At 66.4% G+C, this 19,390-nt stretch overlaps 5 protein-coding genes across 5 annotated transcripts; 4 read left to right on the top strand and 1 right to left on the bottom strand.

Moving 5' to 3' along the window:
- Positions 1 to 94: 94 nt before the first annotated feature.
- Positions 95 to 4,030, top strand: MNEG_5662 (hypothetical protein; the record flags this gene model as incomplete). Its single annotated transcript, XM_014045866.1, has 10 exons — positions 95 to 137; positions 493 to 575; positions 848 to 957; positions 1,180 to 1,465; positions 1,703 to 1,846; positions 2,254 to 2,363; positions 2,553 to 3,127; positions 3,381 to 3,467; positions 3,745 to 3,767; positions 3,959 to 4,030. 10 exons carry the CDS (start codon positions 95 to 97, stop codon positions 4,028 to 4,030), a joined length of 1,533 nt encoding a protein of 510 aa, XP_013901320.1.
- A 2,142-nt stretch (positions 4,031 to 6,172) lies between these two features.
- Positions 6,173 to 10,012, top strand: MNEG_5661 (Bromodomain testis-specific protein; the record flags this gene model as incomplete). Its single annotated transcript, XM_014045865.1, has 8 exons — positions 6,173 to 6,319; positions 6,479 to 6,557; positions 6,703 to 6,769; positions 6,985 to 7,021; positions 7,178 to 7,257; positions 7,519 to 7,639; positions 7,809 to 7,910; positions 8,150 to 10,012. 8 exons carry the CDS (start codon positions 6,173 to 6,175, stop codon positions 10,010 to 10,012), a joined length of 2,496 nt encoding a protein of 831 aa, XP_013901319.1.
- An 817-nt stretch (positions 10,013 to 10,829) lies between these two features.
- MNEG_5660 (beta-amylase) lies at positions 10,830 to 15,233 on the top strand (the record flags this gene model as incomplete). Its single annotated transcript, XM_014045864.1, has 5 exons — positions 10,830 to 11,132; positions 11,349 to 11,453; positions 11,753 to 11,923; positions 12,087 to 12,221; positions 12,462 to 15,233. 5 exons carry the CDS (start codon positions 10,830 to 10,832, stop codon positions 15,231 to 15,233), a joined length of 3,486 nt encoding a protein of 1,161 aa, XP_013901318.1.
- Positions 15,234 to 17,004: 1,771 nt separating this feature from the next.
- Positions 17,005 to 17,589, bottom strand: MNEG_5659 (hypothetical protein; the record flags this gene model as incomplete). The annotated part of the gene is made up of 2 exons (XM_014045863.1): positions 17,005 to 17,165; positions 17,427 to 17,589. 2 exons carry the CDS (start codon positions 17,587 to 17,589, stop codon positions 17,005 to 17,007), a joined length of 324 nt encoding a protein of 107 aa, XP_013901317.1.
- Positions 17,590 to 18,134: 545 nt separating this feature from the next.
- MNEG_5658 (hypothetical protein) lies at positions 18,135 to 19,388 on the top strand (the record flags this gene model as incomplete). The annotated part of the gene is made up of 3 exons (XM_014045862.1): positions 18,135 to 18,542; positions 18,774 to 18,863; positions 19,200 to 19,388. 3 exons carry the CDS (start codon positions 18,135 to 18,137, stop codon positions 19,386 to 19,388), a joined length of 687 nt encoding a protein of 228 aa, XP_013901316.1.
- Between the last annotated feature and the right edge of the window lie 2 nt (positions 19,389 to 19,390).

Raw genomic sequence — 19,390 nt, 5'->3', positions numbered from 1 at the left:
CGCCCCGCCTCGCCCCCGCCCCGCCCCGCGCTGCAGCCGCATCGACGAGCAGTGTGAGGAGGCGCTGTTTGGGCTGCACAAGGCCACCAACCTAATGCTGGACGCCCTCAAGCAGGCGGAGACAGAGCTGTTCCTGGGTGCGTCGCGGCAGGAGATGCGGTATCGACTTCACAATTTATAAGACGGCGCACCCCATTTCATCCCCCCGACGTGCTTGCCGCATTGGGCTCGGGCATTTGGGGGTGCCCGTGGGCAGTGCCCCATCGGGCAGCCCCGCGCTGCGGCCAGTTCGTGTGCCTGCAGATTGCCCCCTGCTTGGCGGCTAGAAGTGGGGCCTATGGCGCGGCGTGCGGATCTGCACGCCAGCCCACCCCACGGATTTGAGACCTCAGGAGACCCAACCCCTTGCGTGTACAGTGCGTCACAGCCCCACCCCCACCCACCTCACTCTCCCGCTGATTGCTCACAACACCCTGCCCTCGCGGCCTGCAGGCACCCTGTGGGGTTACCGCGTCTACGCGCCGCTGCTGCTGCTGGGCCACACCCGCAAGAACTGGCACATGCCAGTCACTCAGGTGCGAGCCCCGGCCCCCGCCCCCGCCGCAGCGCCGCCCGCGTGAGACGCTCCTCCCCTCCTCTGCTTGTCAAACCGCCTGACGGAGGCGAACCCAGTCTAACATGCGGCCGTCGCGGCGCCGCGCAGCTGCGTGCCGTTGCTCAGGCGCAGCGCGCCCGCCTCCTGAGCACTCGTGAGGCATGCGAGTGCACCGACAGCGCGTGAGCGTGCGCGCCTGCATTCACGACGCCGCCCTCGCTCGCGCGACCGTACGCCCCGTCCGCCCCACAGATGCAGCAGGTGCGCAACGGCGTCCGCCGCGTGGCACGGATCGTCTGGACGCTGCACCTCACGCTGCGGGAGGGGTTTGACAACGTGATGATGGAGACCCTGAAACACAGGTGGGCCCAGGGTTTAGGGTTCCAGGGTCCAAAGTATTGAGGGGTCAGGGACGCCGCTCGCAGGCCCCTTCGCCTCAACCGTCCTTGCGACGGGCATGGGAGCGTGGCGGGGCTCTTACCGAGGTGCGTGACCAGAAACGGGATGGTTGCCGTCGCTTGCGCCAAGCACTGACCGCGCGTTTTACGCTGCCGCCTGCCCTGTTCGCCTCCATTTTCCCACAGGTACCCGTCATCTCTTCTTGACCGCCTGCAGGCCTCCTCTGTCGCGTTCACCCGCGCCTGCCGCGACGCCATGCCGCGCGGCTCAGACCGCGTGCGGCCGCCCACGACCACGCTCTTCCGGGCCCGCGGCCGCCGCAACGCACCGTTGCCCGGCGCCGGGGGCAAGCCTGCGGACGGACAGGCGGGTGGGGCCGAGGCGCCGGTGCACAGGCGCGTCGGGGCTAGGTGCCGACAGGCGGAGCGGGCGCTGCGGGTGTTCAAGCGGACCCTGGATGTTATAAACGAGGTTGGTGGGGCGGAGGGGGCTTGGACGAGCTCGAATCGAGGCGGAGCCAGCTGTCTGTTCGTTTGTTATCCGGTCCCATAAGATGCTGCCAGCGCTGTGGACTGCTCGGCACTGCAACTTGAACACAGTGTCGTTTGCTTGACCTGTCCCTACATCTTATCATGATCCATCACCTTGCTTATGCCAAACCGGCCGTCAACCACCACCTTCAAAACCCCTTGAAACCCCTTATCCCAGATCTCCGAGGGCCAGCGGAACCAGATCATAGATCATATCCGCCGCTACAACCAGGCCGCGCCGCGGCAACCAGGAGCGTGCGGCTGCGGCGAGGAGGACGACGAAGACGACCGCTTCAGCTTTGATGAGCCGGCGGTGGACGAGGTGGGTGGCGCGCGTGTTCTTTTCTGTCAGCCGCACACTCGCGCCCTTCATAGGCGTGACTGCCGCAAAAAGCACCGCAGTCTCTTTAACTTTCGCAAAGTTTGGGGCCGTAATAAGTCACTGGTTCTCTTGACCGGTTGGTTCTCTTGACCGTTTGAACGCAAGGGCTGGCCAGCGGATGCAATGCGAGGGGGTCGGAAAATACAGACAAGACTGAGGTAGGGCTGCTGGAAGCGCCAGCCTGCGATTTCAAGCGGTCCAAGCAGGGCACAGGGACCACGCCCCTTCCTGCCGACGCTTCCAGGCCAGTCGGTGGGGCCCCCACATCGCGCAGGAGTCAGCCAGCCTCGTGGCGCAGCCTGACCGCGGCCGCCGCCGCCCTCCCCTGCGTGCCCCCCCCCTCTTAGGACCGCCCGCTGGCCGCGGTGTCGGCGCCGCCCCGCGCGCCGACCGCCGCTGCGGGCACGTCGCCGTCGGCGTCAGCGTCCCCGCTGCGCACGCTGTCCGCCACGCTGGGGTGGGTGCCAGCAGGGCGCGCATTCATGCCGTGTGCGGCCCCATGCAGGCTGTGTAAGTGCATGCAGGATGACTGATGGGCTCTTGATGAGCGCGCGTGCGCGCTGCCGTTCTGCTGACTGACTCGGATTGCGACACTTCTCCGACGGCTGCCCTCTGTCCCTTACCAAACCTCTTCGCCCCGGCGCAGCGCGGCGGCCGGCACCACAGCAGCCCTCGGCCGCATGCTCGTCCGCGCCGCGTCCATGCCTGCAGTGCGCCCCGCCGCCGCCGCCGCCCCCGCCGCGTCGCCGCGCGGGCCCGCGCCCGGGCGCGCGCAGCCGGCGCGCCAGCTGCGCGCCCTGATGGGTGCAGGGCCGCGGGGGAGGGCGCCCCTGGACTCTGTGCTCGAGATGCTGGCGGCAGCAGAGGAGGGCGAGGCGGGCCCAGGCGACGTGGGGCTCAGCGAAGCCGCGGCTGTGGCGGCGGCGGCAGCGGCGGCGGGGGGCGGAGGGGGCCTGAAGGCGGCGGCGGCAGCGGCGGCGATAAGCGCGGTCGCCGGCACACCGGCGGGCGTGGGGGGCGCAGGGGCGGCCGCGGCGGCGCCACCGCGGCCGGTTAGGCAGGCTCCCTTGGTGGGGCAGCACTCAGTGCAGCAGGAGGCCCCATCGCAGCAGCGGGAGGCGCGGCAGCCGCCTGGCGCTAGCCACCAGATGCCCAGCCTGCCGCGCCTGCGCATCCACCCTCTCTCGCGAAGCGGCACGGAGGACGCCGGCGGGCTTGCGGGTGAGGGCCGGGCCTGGGCGCCGCTATGCAAGCGGGGCAGTCGCGGTCCGGCGAGCGTCCTCCATGCGTGGTTCAATGCGTCATCGCTGACTGTGGCATGCAGCCTGTTCATGGACCAGGGCTTCTGCATGTGAGTGCCTCTGCCCCTGCCTCCCCTCCATGCAAGCGCCTCTCCCACCTCAAGACCTCTTCTCCCACAAACCCGGCTTCACCGCGCAACCACCCACCCATGAAACCTCCTCCCGGGTTGCAGGCGCGTCGCCGTTCCCAGACTCCCCCCACCCCTCAGAGCGGATGTCACTTGACGATGCCGTGCTGCGCCAGCACATGCCGCACGTCGGTGAGGCTGCGGCACCCACCCTCAGTCACCAAGAGGCCTCGCTCGCCGCACGCACGCCCTCGTTTCACATCGCGTAGCCACGACCCTGCTGTGCCCATCAGCTCTCTCTGCATGTGTGAGTGCGCGTGCATGCATTTGCCGGCGCGCGTGCATGATACCCTGCAGTACGCACACTCTTCACAAATACACCCTCACACTTGCACTCACACATGCTCAACACACCTACGCTCTGCAATCCCTCTGTCCCAAGACACACCTCGTCTGTTCTGGCCGTCAGGCACAGAGGGCTACCTGGCAAAGGTGCGCTGGCGCCAGCGCGTGCCCTGGGGCACGGCCGAGTGGCGGCAACTTGGGCTCCAGGGAATACAGTGCCATGGCTGCCAGCGTTTTCCTCGCTCCCGCGCAGCCAGAGATGTCACTTGATTTTGCAGACGCCTTGCCTTGAGCCTACCCCTGCCCTGCTTCCCCGCGGGCCGCGCTGCCCCCAAAAGGTGCGGTGGTACAGCTTCCAGTTCCTGTGCGAGCAGCTGGAGACGGAGTTTGACCATCTGCTGGAGAGGTGAGCACAAATCCGCATGCGTGCATTCAAGCGAGCATGCAATTGCATGCGTGCATATGTGCAATGGCATGCATACGCTTGCATGCAAGCGCATGCATTCATGTCAACATACCCCGCACCAGCACCATAGATCGAGATCAGCCTTCCGCTTTTCTGCAGTACCAACCCCAAAAAATCTGACTGGGCATATCGCATGCGCAACCGCCACACCCCTGCGCAGCCTCTCGGCGCTGCTGCCCCTGCTGCCCGGCTGCAATCCAGGCGGCGATTCCGAACATCCTGGGCAGCAGCTCCCCCCGCGCCCTGTCAGCACCCAGCCGGAATGACGTGGCTGCTAGCGGTGCTTGCAGCGCACTTGGGGCCCAAACGGGGCGGCGGGTGCTTCAAGCCGGTTTTCGTATTTGGCCAGCAGATAGTGTTCGTGGTTGGGAGATCCTTTGCTTCCACACAGTAGTCCTTTCCAATGTTTGAAGGGGAGGAGAGGGAGCGGTGCCGACAAAGGTTGCATCAGGCTTCACTATCTCGCTCAGCACTTGTTGACCTTCGCTCAACCCATCAGTCGCCACTGGCCAGGCGGTTTGGCTACAGTCCGCCGCCATTGCGTGAGCATCAATGGTATTTGAAGCGAGTTCGAAACAATTCTTATATTGGGGCGGCAGGTTCAGCAACCACTGTGGCCGGCTGCGAGCAACATCGCAACTGTCACCCCCCCCCCCAAGCACCACCGCCAACCCACTGCGAACCAAATAAATGTTGGGCTTGTACGACAAATCTCTCACGTATGCTAGGCGGCACGCCTCTGGCAGATGAGCGCGTCAAATGGGGCTAGCCAGCTGCTACCGAAGTCCTACACTTGGCTTTTGTTGTCTTGCACCGGCGGGTGTCTGCTATTGCACCGCCCTCTGCAGACGGTGTGAGTGCGGTTGCGCCCGCACCGGCCATTGACAATTTCCAGCATGGCTAGCCATCACATCCGCACTGTCCGCTCCCCTCATCCTACATAAGCTCTAATGTGTTTGATGCTTTTGGCTCGCCTGTGAATTTCCCTTACGTTCCTGTTTACCTATCTTGCGGACCAGGGACATTGGACCAATTTGCAAGCAACAAGACTTGGTTCTCGTGTGCCTACCACATACCAGTAATCAGCCTTTGTGTGCTCAACCTCCTCTGATAGTTACATTCATCCAAACTTGTGTAGCGTGTGATGTCAATGCCACGGCAAGTTTTCGTGCACGGAGGTCTTGTTGGGCCGTGTGCGCACCTGTTTATACTGGAGGACACACAGCCGGGAATGCTGGTGGTGTTGGTCTTGTTAATCGTCGTCTTGCAAATTGTGTCTCCCCTGGAACACCTGCTTACAAATGAAAAACCTTTAAACATGCCTGCAGAGATGAGCCCACGTTCGCAGGGCGCTATTTGGAGGGGCTGGGTCAACACCCACCACGAGTGTGGCAAGCAGGAGCGTGCACACAGCAGATGGGGTCTCTCTGCCCATACCAGTGACCAAGGATTGCGCACAAGACCTATGCAGTGATCATATTTGCGCGGGGCAGTACATGCACTTGAACCCGTGCTCGCACTTCAAAGAATTCAAAGCGGCTCAAAAGCAGGTCAACGGCAACACCCGCCCCACCCTGCGCTCTCCAGTAACACAACCGGAAGCTGGGCATAAGCCCATATAATCGTACAGCATATATCCCAAGTGATGCTGCTTTCGCCAGGGATGTGGATCGCTGCCGCTCGTCCACATGAGATCCAGCAGCGGCGGCGGGCCGCACACCGGGATGCAACGGCCCAAAGTCGAAACAAATATCGCGATAATAATTCGCGTTTATTCGATAGCTTCCGCGAATTTTCGCGACGGTCGCCGGCGCCGGCGCCGTTGCTGCAGCAGCAGGTGGCAGATTCGCGGCCGCCACCAAACAAGTTGCACGCTTTGGCAGGTAAACATCATTTTCACCAATTCTGATTGCAGGCATCAAGCGTCACGCAATCACCTACACGCATACAGCACGCGTTGTCCACACGCCTGGCCCGGCCACCGCCCTCAGTGCGTCGCCCGCGTTGCCGCCACGCTGCTGCCCCGTTGTGCGGCGCACCTGGCCCCGCCGCCGGCCGTGCGGCCTTGTGGGTGCGCACGGCATCCATGGACGACGTTTGCATAGACAGCGTCGCCAGTAGGCAAAAGCAGGCCGACCTGTATGCGAGCCTGGCGGCGATGGGGTATGACCTGGAGAAGGGGTGGAGCGCCATTGTCTCCATTCGTCGTGCGGGCAACAGCGCGGGAACCAAGGTAAGTTTCCAGGTCACTCAGCGCAGCCCGCAGCATGGGGTTCGACACTGGCCGCCGGCGCCGTTGACAACTCTGCGGGCGGCGGCGGCAGCGCGAGCGGCCTGCCGGAGGGCGCCCCGTGTTCTGGGCTCCTTGACCATCCCTTCAACCTCTCCTCAGGACACTTACTATTGGAGCCCTCAAGGCAAGAGATTTCGTTCAAAGAAAGAGGTGGCGGCTTTTCTTGGGCTCGTTGCTGGTGCGTCCATCCGCGAGCAGTGCAACCCGGGACCGCGATCGGCAACGATTCGGATTGCGTGCACGCGTTATTACATTCCGATTTACAGCGGAGATCGGGCCCTGCAGACCCCGGCCGTCCCGCTCGTTGCGACACTGAGACGCAGGCGGCAAGGCTAAGGAGCTCGCCGTCCTGGAGAAAGTCGGCAAGAGGGATCCCGACCCTCTGTACAGGTGGGATGCAGGGTCCGCGGAGTGGCGCGGCGCCGTTCTGTCGCCCGGGCACACATTGCTTGACCGTGATGAGACTGTCGCCAATGGGCGACTCCGCCTGCATCCAATCAAGTCGTGTTGCAAGGGAATGGGCTGCAATACCTGTTCTGCAGAATAGCACTGGTCAGTGACCGCGCGTCCTATGGTTCCGTGTGCCTCGCTGTCTGTGTGCCCAGGCCCTTCAAGCGGCACCACTCAGAGCGGTCCCTCCAGGTGCGCGCCTGGAGCAGCGTCGCGGGGCACTGCCCAGCGGAGTCGTACGCATCGACTGCTACCACGCGCATGCTGCAGCCCTTGCCACCGCCCCCTCCATGGCTCTGCTCTTTCCGACGTGCATGTGCGTGCACGCTTTGCGCGCCGCCCCGACAGGAACTGAGCGGGGTCTCTGACGGCGGCAAGCCGTGGAAGCGCAAGTGCCGCAGCATCCTCAACGCCCTCATGGCGCACAGGTGCACCGCGCGTTCTGCGTAGCTTGGTATGCATGCCTGCAGCGGCGCTCTGGTGACGAGGCGCGAGCACAACACCCCGCACATGCGCACGTGCCGAGCGCCTGGCAGCTGACCTGCCACTGGGCCGCATTGTTGTTTTCAAGATTGGACGCCCGACCACCTCAGTTCTTCTGGTGTGTAACAGACACCACGCATGAGACGATACCCTCCTCACCCATCAGTCCCTCTGGCTGCCACACCCCAAACCCGATCAACTTCCAGGTACTCGTGGCCCTTCATGGCCCCCGTGAAGAAGAGCGAGGCCCCGGGGTACTATGACGTCATACTCCAGCCTATGGACATCGGCACGGTCATGGCGCGCCTCGAGTCGGACCTTTACCAGGTGCGCGCTGCAGCGCGCGGCGGCAGCCGGCGGAAACCAGGAGCAGCCGCGGCCGCCGGTTGCCGCTGCTGCCGCCGCAGCTGCACCCCGGAACATGACTTTGGGCGTCCATTCCTCTCACTCGAGCTGCGGCTGGCCCACTGGCTCCACCCGAAACTGCCGCATGCAGACCGCGGAGGACATGCAGCTGGACACCAACCTGGTCTGGTCAAATGCCAAGATCTATAACCATAAGGGTGATGCCATATACAAGATGGCCGAGGAGCTGCAGGTGCGTGGTCGGCGGCTTTGAGTACAAAGCATTGACCGCGTTGCACCTGCGGAGGCTGCACTTACACCTCAGCTCAGCGCTGCGCGCATGCTTGACGTTTGCGCCACTGCGCGAAGTGCATGCATCTGTGCAAGTGCTGAGGGGCTCGGCTGCGGCACGGCCTGTCGTTGCGTTCTTCCTGGCGAGTCTTGGCGGCGCTGACGCGGCGTCACTCGCCTGGTGCGCACATGTGTTTGCAGGCGCTCTTCCAGCGGCTGTGGTACGAGCGCTTCGCCCCCGGCCAGGAGGCCACCGGCGGCAGGTCGCCCCCTCCTGAAGGCCCGGCCGAGGATGCGGAGTGGGGCGGCCACACGGGCAACGGGGCGCGCAACGGCGTGGGCAACGGCGCGGGCAACGGCGCGAGCAATGGCGCGGGCAACGGCGCGGGCGCGTCCGAGAGCGCGTCTGGCGCCTCTGACGACGACGATGAGGAGGGCGCCAACCTCCTGCACGCGCTCGCGCTGATCGCCGCGGGGGAGATGCCGTCACCCAGCAGCGCAGCGCCGGCCAAGGGCCGGAGGGGCCAACGCCGGCGCGAGGGAGGCGACGGCGGAGGGGAGGAAGGGACGGAGCAGCAGCATTTTGAGGCGCGCGAAGCGAAACGTGAGGAGGGCAGCCAGGGGGAGCGAGAGGAGGCTGAGCCGAGGGCGGCTGAGGGGGCGTCACAGGCCAACGGCGGCTCTCGAGCGCCTGCGGGTCGCGCCCGGCGGAAGCGCCGCTCCAGCTCGTGTTCTGAGGCGTGCGGCTCTGATGGCGGTGTTGAGCACACGGAGCGGAGTCGGGACCAGGACAGGCATGTGGTGGCTGGATGCCAGCAGCAGCAGCAGCAGCAGCAGCAGCAGCAGCAGCAGCAGCAGCAGCAGCGGCACCGGCAGCAGCAGAAGCAGGAGCAGGAGTGCCGGCGGCACCAAGAGGAGTGCCCCGCGGAGGACTGCGATGCGGCAGTACACGCTGCAGCCGTTCCCGAGGCCGAGGGTGCAGCCGCTGCTGCCATGGCGGCGGCCGCAGTGGTTGCAGCGGTACAGGCGTCGACGGCCAACGGGAACGTTGGCATGGATGGCAGCAGCACTGATGAGATGGAGGTTGATGGGGCCAAGCAGCAGGAGCAGCCGAAACAGCAGCCCAAGGAAGGACCGGAGGACGCGACCACAACTAGTGCAGGTGGCAAGCCACAGCCAATGTGTGTGGACAGCAGCGAGCAGCTGGGGCAAGCTGCGGCAGCTGAGGCTGCTGATATGCTGCACAAGCCAGAGCCAGCGCAGGGGGAGTCGCAGGAGGAGCCAACTCGGGAGGAAGGGGAGCGGCGGGCACAGGCAAGCGAAATGCCGCATGAACAGCAGCAGCAACAGCAGCGGCAGCAGCAGTGGCAGCAGCAGCAGCAGGAGAAGGAACAGGCGGCTCATGCCTTGCCAGCTGCGACTGCAGGAGCAGAGGCCTGCTCGCAATTCGCGGTGGTTGACGATGCCTGTTTGGCCCAGGCCACCACAGGAAACAGTCGTGGGGGCGCGGCAGCTGCAGGTTGCGCACCCCAGCAGCCCGCTAGCCCTGCAGGAGGCACAGGGCCCAACCCCTCGGCTGAAGTCGCGCTCCAACCACCAGCTGCGCCGCAGCAGCAGCAGCAGCAACAGCAGCAGCAGCAGCAGGAGCAGCAGCGGCCGCTCCAGCAGGAGCAGCGACCACAGCCGCAGCAGGAGCAGCGACCACAGCCGCAGCAGGAGCAGGGGGCGGAGCAGCGAGCCACCTGCGTAGCAGACAAGTGGTCAAACCCCACGCCAAGCCCCGCAACGTCTCCACCAGAGGTGAAGGCAGCAGCAGGCTCAGCGGCAACAGTGGAGGGCGCAACCCCCACGCTCGCGACGGAGCTGCCCGATGCAGCGCGCATGGGCCATGGCCTGCCTGCAGGCGCGTCGGCTCGCAGGCCAGCCGATTTTGGTGGTGGTGCAGCGGGGACCGTGCTGCCGGTCTGCACTGTCATTGCCAATGGCGTCCCTGGGCCCTGTGCGCCGGCGGTGGCGATGCACCCGGCAGCAGAGCACCTGCTGCCCAGTGCGAATGTGAAGTGAAGCACAACGTACTGGAATGCAGGAGTGTTTGCAGCCAATTTGCGTGACAAGTGACATGAGACAATTATAGCGACGGTGCACTGCTTCGGCACGCACACCAGTCGCCCTATCGGCTGTGTTGGCAAACACAGCCAATTTTTGAATTTTTTGGTGTTGGGCCCCAGCAATGCCCTGCTGTGAAGGGAGCGCATTGTAAAGGAGCTTGCACCACCAAGCGGCCGCAGGGGGAAGGAATCTGGAAAGCTCGGCACGGAGCATGACTGGATGCAGCGGCGCGTCTCTCCCGCACCCTCTCTCGAGTCGACGCTGCGGATTGCCCCTGGTGGTGCGGCGTTGTTGCGCCGCGAGGGGCGCCAGCGTCCCGCCGGTCGGGGCTACCTGGCGATCTATAACTGTTTCATAAATACCATGGTGCAGGTCCAAGTCTCTCGTTACGAGCTGCCGTGCTTGCGCCGCTGTGACAAAGTGTATCGCAAGTCGCGATCCTTGTGAACGCGGTAGGACCCTGAAAAAATGACGTTCTGTGAGAGTCCCAAATCACAGAACATACTATAACGCTGCATTGACACCACTAATCTCTATCAACGACTGCTACCCGTGGCCCCCTCGTCTTTACGCGGGGCGCACCTGGGCCGGCCAGCGCGCTTTATCATCAATCACGTATGTATATTGATTGTTGACCCGGGGGCCGAAATGGTCCAGCGCCCCTTGAGCACGGGAGAGCAACTTTCAAGGGAGCTCGCGGCCTCAGCAGCTGTTCGTCGCGCCGTGGTTGCGGTGATGACGCTGATATAGCCTTCCATTGGACATCGGCAGCATGGCGGCCTTGGCTTACGACAAGCTCGAGGTCCCCCTGGCAGCGCTCGGACTCATGGGGCAGGCGAAGCCCTTCTCTGGTCAGTCCAGCCTGGGCAGGAGTCACAGCGAACAGCTGCACGAGCCCCGCTCAACCGCGCAGCAGCTGCAGTGCGCTGGCTGCACTACTGGGGACCCAAATGACCACGCGGCCGGGGCGTGGGCGCGCGTGCTGTCGGCAGAGGCGTGGACGTCCGTGGGCGTGCACGAGGATGCATATGAAGCCGACTCGGTTCCTGTCTATGTCATGCTCCCGCTGGACACTGTGAGCGGCTTGCCGGAGACCCTTGCGTGCAGGCAGCAGCGCTGGGACGCCCACGACTATGCTGCAGGGCCTGGGGATGGGGGGGGGGGGTTGACCTCAGCTGGGGGAGGACAAAGTGCGCAGCCCTGCGGCAGGCGCCCGACAAGTCACCGCAGCAGCACCGCAACCCCCCTCTCTGCGCCGCCGCCGCCCGCCGCCGCCCCCTGGCGCGCCCAGGTCAACAAGGAGGGCGTGTTCCGCTACGCAACAGCGCCCTGGTTCGCGGCGGCGCTGCAGCTGCTGGCCAACTCGGGCGTGCACGGGGTCGCCGTCGACGTCTGGGTGAGCCGCGTTGCCCCCAGAGCCCGGCCTTGGCCTGGGCAGCCTGGGCAGCCTGGGCAGCCTGGGCAGCCTGGGCAGCCAGGGCAGCCTGGGCAGCCTGGACAGCCGCCAGCCTGGGCGCACGCCAGCCGCAGCGAGCAGCAGCAGAACCGCGCGTTCGGCGACGCAGTCACGGAACCTCAGAGCGCGCGCTCTTTGGATTGTGGCACCCTCTCAGTGCGCAAGCGGCACGCCTTGAGCCGACTCCTGGCCCCGCCCCGCCGCGCCGTTGCGCGCGCTTGTCGGCCAAACCTCTGCAGTGGGGCGCAGTCGAGCGGTCGCCGCGGTGCTACGCGTGGACGGGCTACAGGCAGCTGCTCGAGGTGCTGCGGCCCACGGGGCTGAAGCTGCAGGTTGTGCTGTCGTTCCACGCGTGCGGCGGCAACGTGGGCGACCTCGTGCAGATCCCCCTGCCGGAGTGGGTGCTGCAGGTGAAAGCGGCCGCGCGGCGCTGCGCGCACGAGCTGCCGCCGTTGCGCGCCCCTGCACGCCCCTGCCCCAGCCCCGGACGGGCCCTCGCCCGCCCGCGCCCGGCCCGCGACGACCGCCCACCTTCCTCTCTCTGTCTCTCTTGCGGGCGCGCGTGCGCCGCAGGCGGGGCAGCAGGATCCGGACATTTTCTTTACGGACCGCCCGCGGCGGGGCGCCGGCCTGGGGCAGCGCAACAAGGAGTACCTCAGCTTCTGGGCGGACGAGGAGCCCGTGCTCTTCGGCCGCACGCCCGTGCAGGTGCGGCCCCCTTGCGTGAGGGCCCTCCATCCTGGGACACTGGCACCTGAGCAGGCGCCGCGCCGCGCCGCGCCCCTCAGTTGCTGCAAGGCGGCCGCGCGCCCTGGTGCTTTTGGCGCCGCGCCCTCTTGCGGAGCGGCGGTGCTGCGTCGACCGCCGCCCCAACGCCTGGCGCCGGGCAGACACATTGCATGCCAACCCTCCGCTGCGACCGGCCCCCCCTCTCGCCCTCACTTGCAGTGCTACGAGGAGTTCATGGCGTCGTTTGCCGAGGCCTTTGCGGCCGACCTGGGGGGACTCATCTCGGCGGCCGTGGTCGGCATGGGCCCCTGCGGCGAGCTGCGCTACCCCTCGTACGTAGAGGCCAACGGCTGGCGCTTCCCGGGCGTAGGCGAGTTCCAGTGCTACGACCGCCGCGCGCTCGCGTCGCTGGCGGCGGCGGCGCGCGCGCGGGGGCGGCCGGAGTGGGGGCTGACTGGGCCGCACGACAGCGGCGAGTACAACAGCAGCCCGCACGACACGGGGTTCTTCGCGCCGGGCGGCAGCTGGGGCAGCGCCTATGGGGACTTCTTCCTCAGCTGGTACAGCGGGGAGCTGCGGGCCCACGGGGAGCGGCTGCTGTGCGCCGCCTCGCGCGCGCTGGGGCGCTTCTCGTCCGGCGGCGCGACCGGGGCGGGCGACGCGCGGCGGCCGCGCAGCCCGCTCGGGCGCGGCGCGCAGGCACTGCTGCAGCGGCTGCAGGCCATGGCGGGCAGCGGCGGCGGCGGCGCGGGCGGCAGCGATTGTGGCGCGGTGGGCGGCTGTGGGGAGGACGGATTCGTCGGCTGCGAGAGCCCTGGGGTGCCGCGCGGCAGCCTGCCAAGGTCAGCGTCTTGCGTCTGGACCGCGCCTCTCGAGCCTGTCAGCGAGCATGCGCAGGAGCAGACCTGCGAAAGGGCCCCGTCCGGCGTGGCGGGTCTGCGAAGCGCAGCTGACAGCAGAGGTGGCGCCAGCGGTCTTGAGGGCGTTGCGCTTGAGCAGCAGCAGCAGCAGCAGCAGCAGCAGCAGCAGCAGCAGCAGCAGCAGCAGCAGCAGCAGCGAGCTTGGTCATACCAAAATCTTGTGGGAAGCGTGTTTGGTGCGCTGTCGACGGCGTCGACGCCCCGCGCACAGGCGTTGCAGCAGCAGCAGCAACAGCAGCAGCAGCAGCAGCAGCAGCAGCAGTCGCCCGCTCCCAACCTGGAAAATTGGGCGAGCATTGGCAGCGACAGCGGCACCGCGCTCTGCAGCCTCATCGCGCGCATGGGCATGGGCAGGGGCGGCCATGGCACTCGGGACTCGCCCTCTGATCCGGGCGCGAGCCTGCCCCTGTACCCACGCCTGTCCTCGGCTGACAGCCTGGGGGCCATCTCAGCCGCATCTGCCGAGCCGCCGCAGCGCTACGGCACACCGCCGCCACGGCAGCACGGCGGCGGCGGCGGCGGCGCGGCGGCGGCGCCCGGGCCGGCGACGCTGGCGGGGCTGCTGGGGGCCGACGGCCGCAGCAGCTCGACGCTGGCAGACTCCCTGGATGTGTCGGCCGGCTGCGCAGTGGCGGCTGCGCAGGGCCTGACGCCCCACGGCGCACTCACGCCAAAGATAGCAGCCGGCGGCTCTGTCGGCTCCCTGAGCCCGGACGGCTCTGCGATCGTGGGCTCTGTCGTTGCGCAGCAGCAGCAGCAGCAGCAGCAGCAGCAGCAGCAGCAGCAGCAGCTGCTGCAGCAGCCGGGCCCCGCTGCCGCCGACGGCGCCCTCACGGCTGCGCCGGCGCGCCCCCAGCCGCCGCAGCAGTGCCTGCTAGAGCACCTCGCGTGCGGCGTCAGCACCCTCGGGCCGGACGCGCTGCAGCTGCTCGCCAGCGCCGCCGCCGCCGCAGCAGCGGCGCGCGCCGCGCCCGGCCGCGCGCCGCGCCCGGGGCTCACGCTTACGGTCAAGGTCGCGGGCGTGCACTGGTGGTACAACAGCAGCAGCCACGCGAGCGAGCTCACAGCCGGCTACTACAACACGCCGACGCGCGACGGCTACGCGCCACTGCTTGAGCTGTGCGCGCGGCACGGCGCGCACGTCACCCTCACGTGCGTGGAGATGTGCGACGCGCAGCACCCGCGGCAGGCGCAGTGCGGGCCGGAGGGGCTGCTGTCCCAGATCCGCGCGGCGGCCGCGGCGCTGGGCGTCCCGCTCGGCGGGGAGAACGCGCTGAGGATATTCCTGGTGGGCGGGGGCATCGACGCGACCGCGCTGGACCGCATCGTCGGCAATACGCGCGCGCTCGCCGGCGCAGGCGTGGGTGCACGGGGCGGCGGCGGGCGGGGCGCGCAGGCGCTGCGAGCGGTGTCGTCGTGGCCGTGCGCGCCGATGCGGGAGCAGCAGCTGGTGCAGCAGCAGCAGGCGTACCCTGGGCGCTTTGCAAGCGCGGGCGGCGCCGCGTCGGACGCGTCCTGGCAGCAGCAGCAGCAGCAGGAGCAGCAGGAGCAGCAGCAGCTTAATAGGGGCTACGGCCTCAGCCCGGGCAGCAGCAGCGGCGGCGGCCCTGTGTGTGCCCTGGCAGGGCACCGCGCACACAGCGACGCAGGGTACGCGCTGCTTGGCTATGCCGGCGTGCAGTCAGGACCGCCGCTGTCCGCCCTCGGGCAGCCGTTCCACTCAAACGGCAGCTCCTCTGAGCTCGCCGGCAGCCCGGCCCCGGCCGCACTGGATCGCTCCCAGCAGCACGGCCACCAACTAGATCAGCAGCAATGGTTGCAGCAGTCGCCACAGCAGCAGCGGCAGTTGCAATATGTGTACCAGGAGCAGCAGCCGCAGCCCGAGCAGGTGCCGCCGCAACTGCTGCAGCAGCAGCAGCAGCAGCAGCAGCAGCAGCAGCAGCAGCAGGCACTCAGTGCCGACGGCCTGCCGGCGATGCGGTCGTTCACCTTCCTCCGCCTCGGGCCGGAAATTCTGGAGCACCAGGGCCCCTGGCTGTCCTTCATGTACAAAATGAATGGCCGCGCCTGACGCGCCGCGCGGTGCACCTGCGCCGCGCGCCCCGTGCAATGCACCCTGCGCGGGACACACGGGACGCTGGGGCCCGCCCGAGGTCTAAATCGAGGGGCGGACCCAGAGCAGAGCACGGCAGGGCGGCATTTGGTGCGTGTAGCTCAGGCTTCAACACACGATCTACGCATTACAGGAAGCACTGCGCGCAAGCACGGCTCTACTGCAGTGGGGCAGCCGCGTCGAGCCCGATACCAGCGCCAAGCAACACATGTCACGCACTGCTGTCTGAGAGCGTGCGTGTGGCCCTGCACGGCCCAGCGCAGGGCGCATGATGAGGAGCATGGGCCTGGATCTCCACAGGCCCGCTTTCTCGCTGTCGCAAGGCACCCCAATGCACTCGCGGCGGTGCGGCTGTGACGAACTGTTATGACGGGCCGAAGCGCATCTCACTTTTGCATAAACAGCAGCGCGCGTGCCGAGCTCGCAGCGCACGCAATGCACCACATTGATTTCTCCGGCCGACCCAGCTTGCGGCCACCTGGCATACGCAAAGACGTGCGATGCGCACCTTCTTCGGGTCAGAGGCAACGCCATGAGCAGTGGACATGCGCCCGCATGCAGCGCCCCGCCACGCCCTCGCCAGCTGGCAGCGCACCCGCCCACTTGCCTATCGGCCCAGTGCTGCTCCTCTCCAGCACATGCTAGCCCCCCTGCGCAGCCGTGCACCTGCCCACGCACCGCCTGCGGCGGTCCCCTGCGCTGACAAGGCAGCACACCTGCGGCTGCCGTGGTCCAACGCAGGCAAGTCACTTGCGGCTGCCTGTTTGTCTTGGATGCACACCACAGGATGGCTTGGCAGAGCGTGCAGCAATCCTCTACTGTAGAACGTCCCCTCCATCGCATATACGCAAGCAGCCAGGTCGTCGCACTTCACAAGTGCGGCGGCCCCTGCCGCACTGGCTTGGCTGCCTTCCTTTCGCAAACCCCCGGTGTGGCCCCTGCTTGATGCTGGTCCCTGTCTGTCGTGTTTTCAAACTTGTGGGTAGCCGCTGGTCAGGCTGCGACTGTGCGCATGCATGGCTCACCGAGCCCCTTCCAAGCGCACATGCCTGCAGCCAGCTCAAGTCCCCCACCTTGCATCCTTGGGCTTGGCCAGCCCCCCCCCCATTGTTGCTGCCATACTTTGTCTGGTGTGGCTGTGTTCCACACCAGGTCTTCCTCCCATCCGTCTCCATTTGTCCTTGCTTCGCTCCCGCTGCTGGCTGCGCGAGGGACGGGCCACCCGCGGCCCGCCTTGGCCAGGCCCGCCGCCGGAGGGGTTGAGGGCATGCATGACTTCTTGCCGCTGGCGGGCGCTGAACAGCTGTGGGGTTGAGACGAGACTCATGGATGGCCGGGTTATGCTCCAGCATAAGGAGAATTCCAAGAGTCGGAGGCTGACGTACTCACCATGAGAGAGAGCCAAGAAGAGAGTGTACGGTAACATACATAGCATTCCCCGTGTGGGCTATTAAGCACTGTGTGTGCAGCACATGCGCCAGCGCGTCTTGCAGCGCCCGGTCGCTCGTTGTGCATGCCCCACGCGCAGGCAGCATGGCAGCCAGTTGGCGTACCCCTCTGACAGGCTTATCCCAAGCACGGGCAGGGAGCCAGCAAAGCCCGAAAAGGTCAACACGGAGGTGCAACCACCCCTGACGGTCAACATCTGCCGGCCATGCGCAGTGCAGGGCCGGACAAGCTATTGCCACCCGCGCCTGCGCGGCGGGTAGTTGGTCGTACCCGTGGCCGGTCACGCCTGGGGGAAAGGGTACGCGCCGTGCCGCTTGAGGGCGGCCTTGAGCGCGTCGAGCTCGACGGTGCAGTCCCTGCGGCCGTTGTAGCGCCCCGTGTTCATGAGCGAGGTGAAACACCGCTCGTGCTCCCCGGAGGCCTCCTTGCAGCTGGCGAGCTCTGCCAGGGTCCAGGAGAACGGGTGGGTGGAAGGGGGAGGCGGACCCAGTGGGTGGCACGCGGGGCTGGGGAAAGCCGGGGGAGGGGCGAGATGAGGGGGCGCGCCCCGCCGAAGCTTGTGCAGCACAACGCATTGCCGGGCGCTGCAGGGCCTGAGGCCATCGTTTGCTGAGCCGCCAATGGCACGGGCTCGAGCCGTGCAGCAGGTCACAGGCGTGGCTCTGCCCCCGACGCCCGCGGCGCGCGGCTTGAGAGGCGCACCTGAAGCGGTACACATCACCAGCGCCGCTTCCAGCCGCTCGCAAGCTTTGGGATCGGCCTTGTTGGCCGCGACGCAGCCGTAGTACGCCGTTCTCCGCGCCACGCACTTCTTGGCGATGCGCGCCTCCTCCTGGGCAGAGATTTTGCTCACCTTGGCGCCCATCGCTGGCACCCTGCCAGGGCGGTGCAAGCGGTGGCAGCGATTGCGTGCTGCCGCTTGCACCTTTGGCGGCGCGCGCGAGTGGCACAGCGGTGCGCTCAGCACCACATATTGACAAGGTTGGATCTTGTGCTCCCCCACCTACAAGCTTTTGCGAGCGTCCAGGTCGCGCAGATCAGCCCCTGCAGGACAAGGGTTAATGATAGATCTATTCTGGGGACTTCCAAACAGAAATTGCAAGATTGCGCACGTTGCTAGGGCCTGTGTCCAGCCTTGCTGGCCCATGTCACCACATCGATGCAGCAGGGTAACTCGTGAGGATCCCATCATCAATGCGCCCTTCCGCCAGCGTATCTGGATACTTACAGGTTGTTGTTCTAGCTCTCAAGGCATTTCAGCGCGTTTAGAGAAGTCACGGCAGTTGGCAGCACCGCGACAACCCCTGATTCACCTCGCTGCAAAGAATCTGTGCATTCGCATATCAAAATCGTGGCGACTAAGCAGCGCGTCTGCACTGCCAGATCACTAGCCAACGGTGCCACGACACGATGCCCGAGGCCGCAGCAGATGTCGCCATGATGGATGACATCGGGCCTACCACGCTCTCGGCCGTCGAGCGCGTCAAGGCCATGACGCTGGAGGAGGTGCAGCAGCTGCTCGCCCGAGCGGGGCCCGAGGTGCAAATCGTCAAGGGCCCCGATGGCGCGCCGCGCCTGCGCCGGCGGCGCGACAAGGCAGTCATCGGTGCCAAGGACGGCCCGCGCGTCTTCACGCTCGCGCAGCTGCTTGTCGTCCTCGCCGCGATCCCGGCGGTGCTGTCTGCACTGTTCCTGCTGTGGTGGCGCCCGCACCTCGGCCTGCTCGGCGGCTCCACGGCGGTCGGCCTGCTGGGGGGCGTGGCGTTCGCATACCTCTACTCGAAAAACGCCAAGCGCAAGCAGCAGTATCTGCAGCTGGTGGGCCCGGCTGCACTCCTAGCGCGCACGCAGCCCAAGCGACCTGACTCTTTCGCGTGCTGGCGTCCATGCAGATTACTGAGGGGTGTCGTGCCGGGGGCCATCACGAATCCATTCAAGTGGTGGGGTCATCGCGACCGACCCACTGGCGGCATGCATCCAGAGGCCCGCGCTTCGCTGACGCCACGCCGCCAAACCCTCCCTGTCGCGCACCCCTTCCCCATCCGGCAGTTGAGCCAGGACCCCGGGCTAAAGGGGTGCCAGTACCTGCTGGGCTGCGTGCCGTCTTGGATCAGCCTCACAGACCGCGAAAAAATGGAGGTGCGCGGACTCATCATAGAGCGCGAGCACAACCTCATGTGTCATATGTGCGGCCTGGCTCCAGAGGGAGGGCTTGGTGGCGGCCATAAAGCGTAGCAGGCGGCATCAACAAAACGCGGATAAAGTACACATTTGTGCGCACACACTAACGCACAAACATAACACACACACACACACACACACACACACACACACACGCACCCTGCACGCGCACGGGCGCTCACGTACGTGCATCCACACGAGCACTCCCACAGGTGCCCTTGCACATGCGCTGACACGTCACGCGACTCATACCACACATGGCCCCCCACACCCCATGACGGCGCCCCTCCCCAGTGGTTCAACAAGCTGCTGGGGGAGCTGTGGCCCTACTATGACCGGGGTATCTGCAAGGTGGTCAAGGAGGTGGTGGAGCCCATCATGGACTTCTACAGGTGTGTGTGGGGGGGTGGTGGATTGGTCGGTGGAACGGGAGGGGCCAGCATGAGGGGAGGGGGCGCATTGGGCGCCGGGGATGCGGGGTGAGG

This window comes from Monoraphidium neglectum, assembly GCF_000611645.1.
Source record: "Monoraphidium neglectum strain SAG 48.87 unplaced genomic scaffold scaffold00860, whole genome shotgun sequence".
Classification (NCBI taxonomy): domain Eukaryota; kingdom Viridiplantae; phylum Chlorophyta; class Chlorophyceae; order Sphaeropleales; family Selenastraceae; genus Monoraphidium; species Monoraphidium neglectum.
The sequence above is the reverse complement of the archived record's forward strand: the minus strand, read 5'-3'. Positions and strand labels throughout refer to the sequence as shown.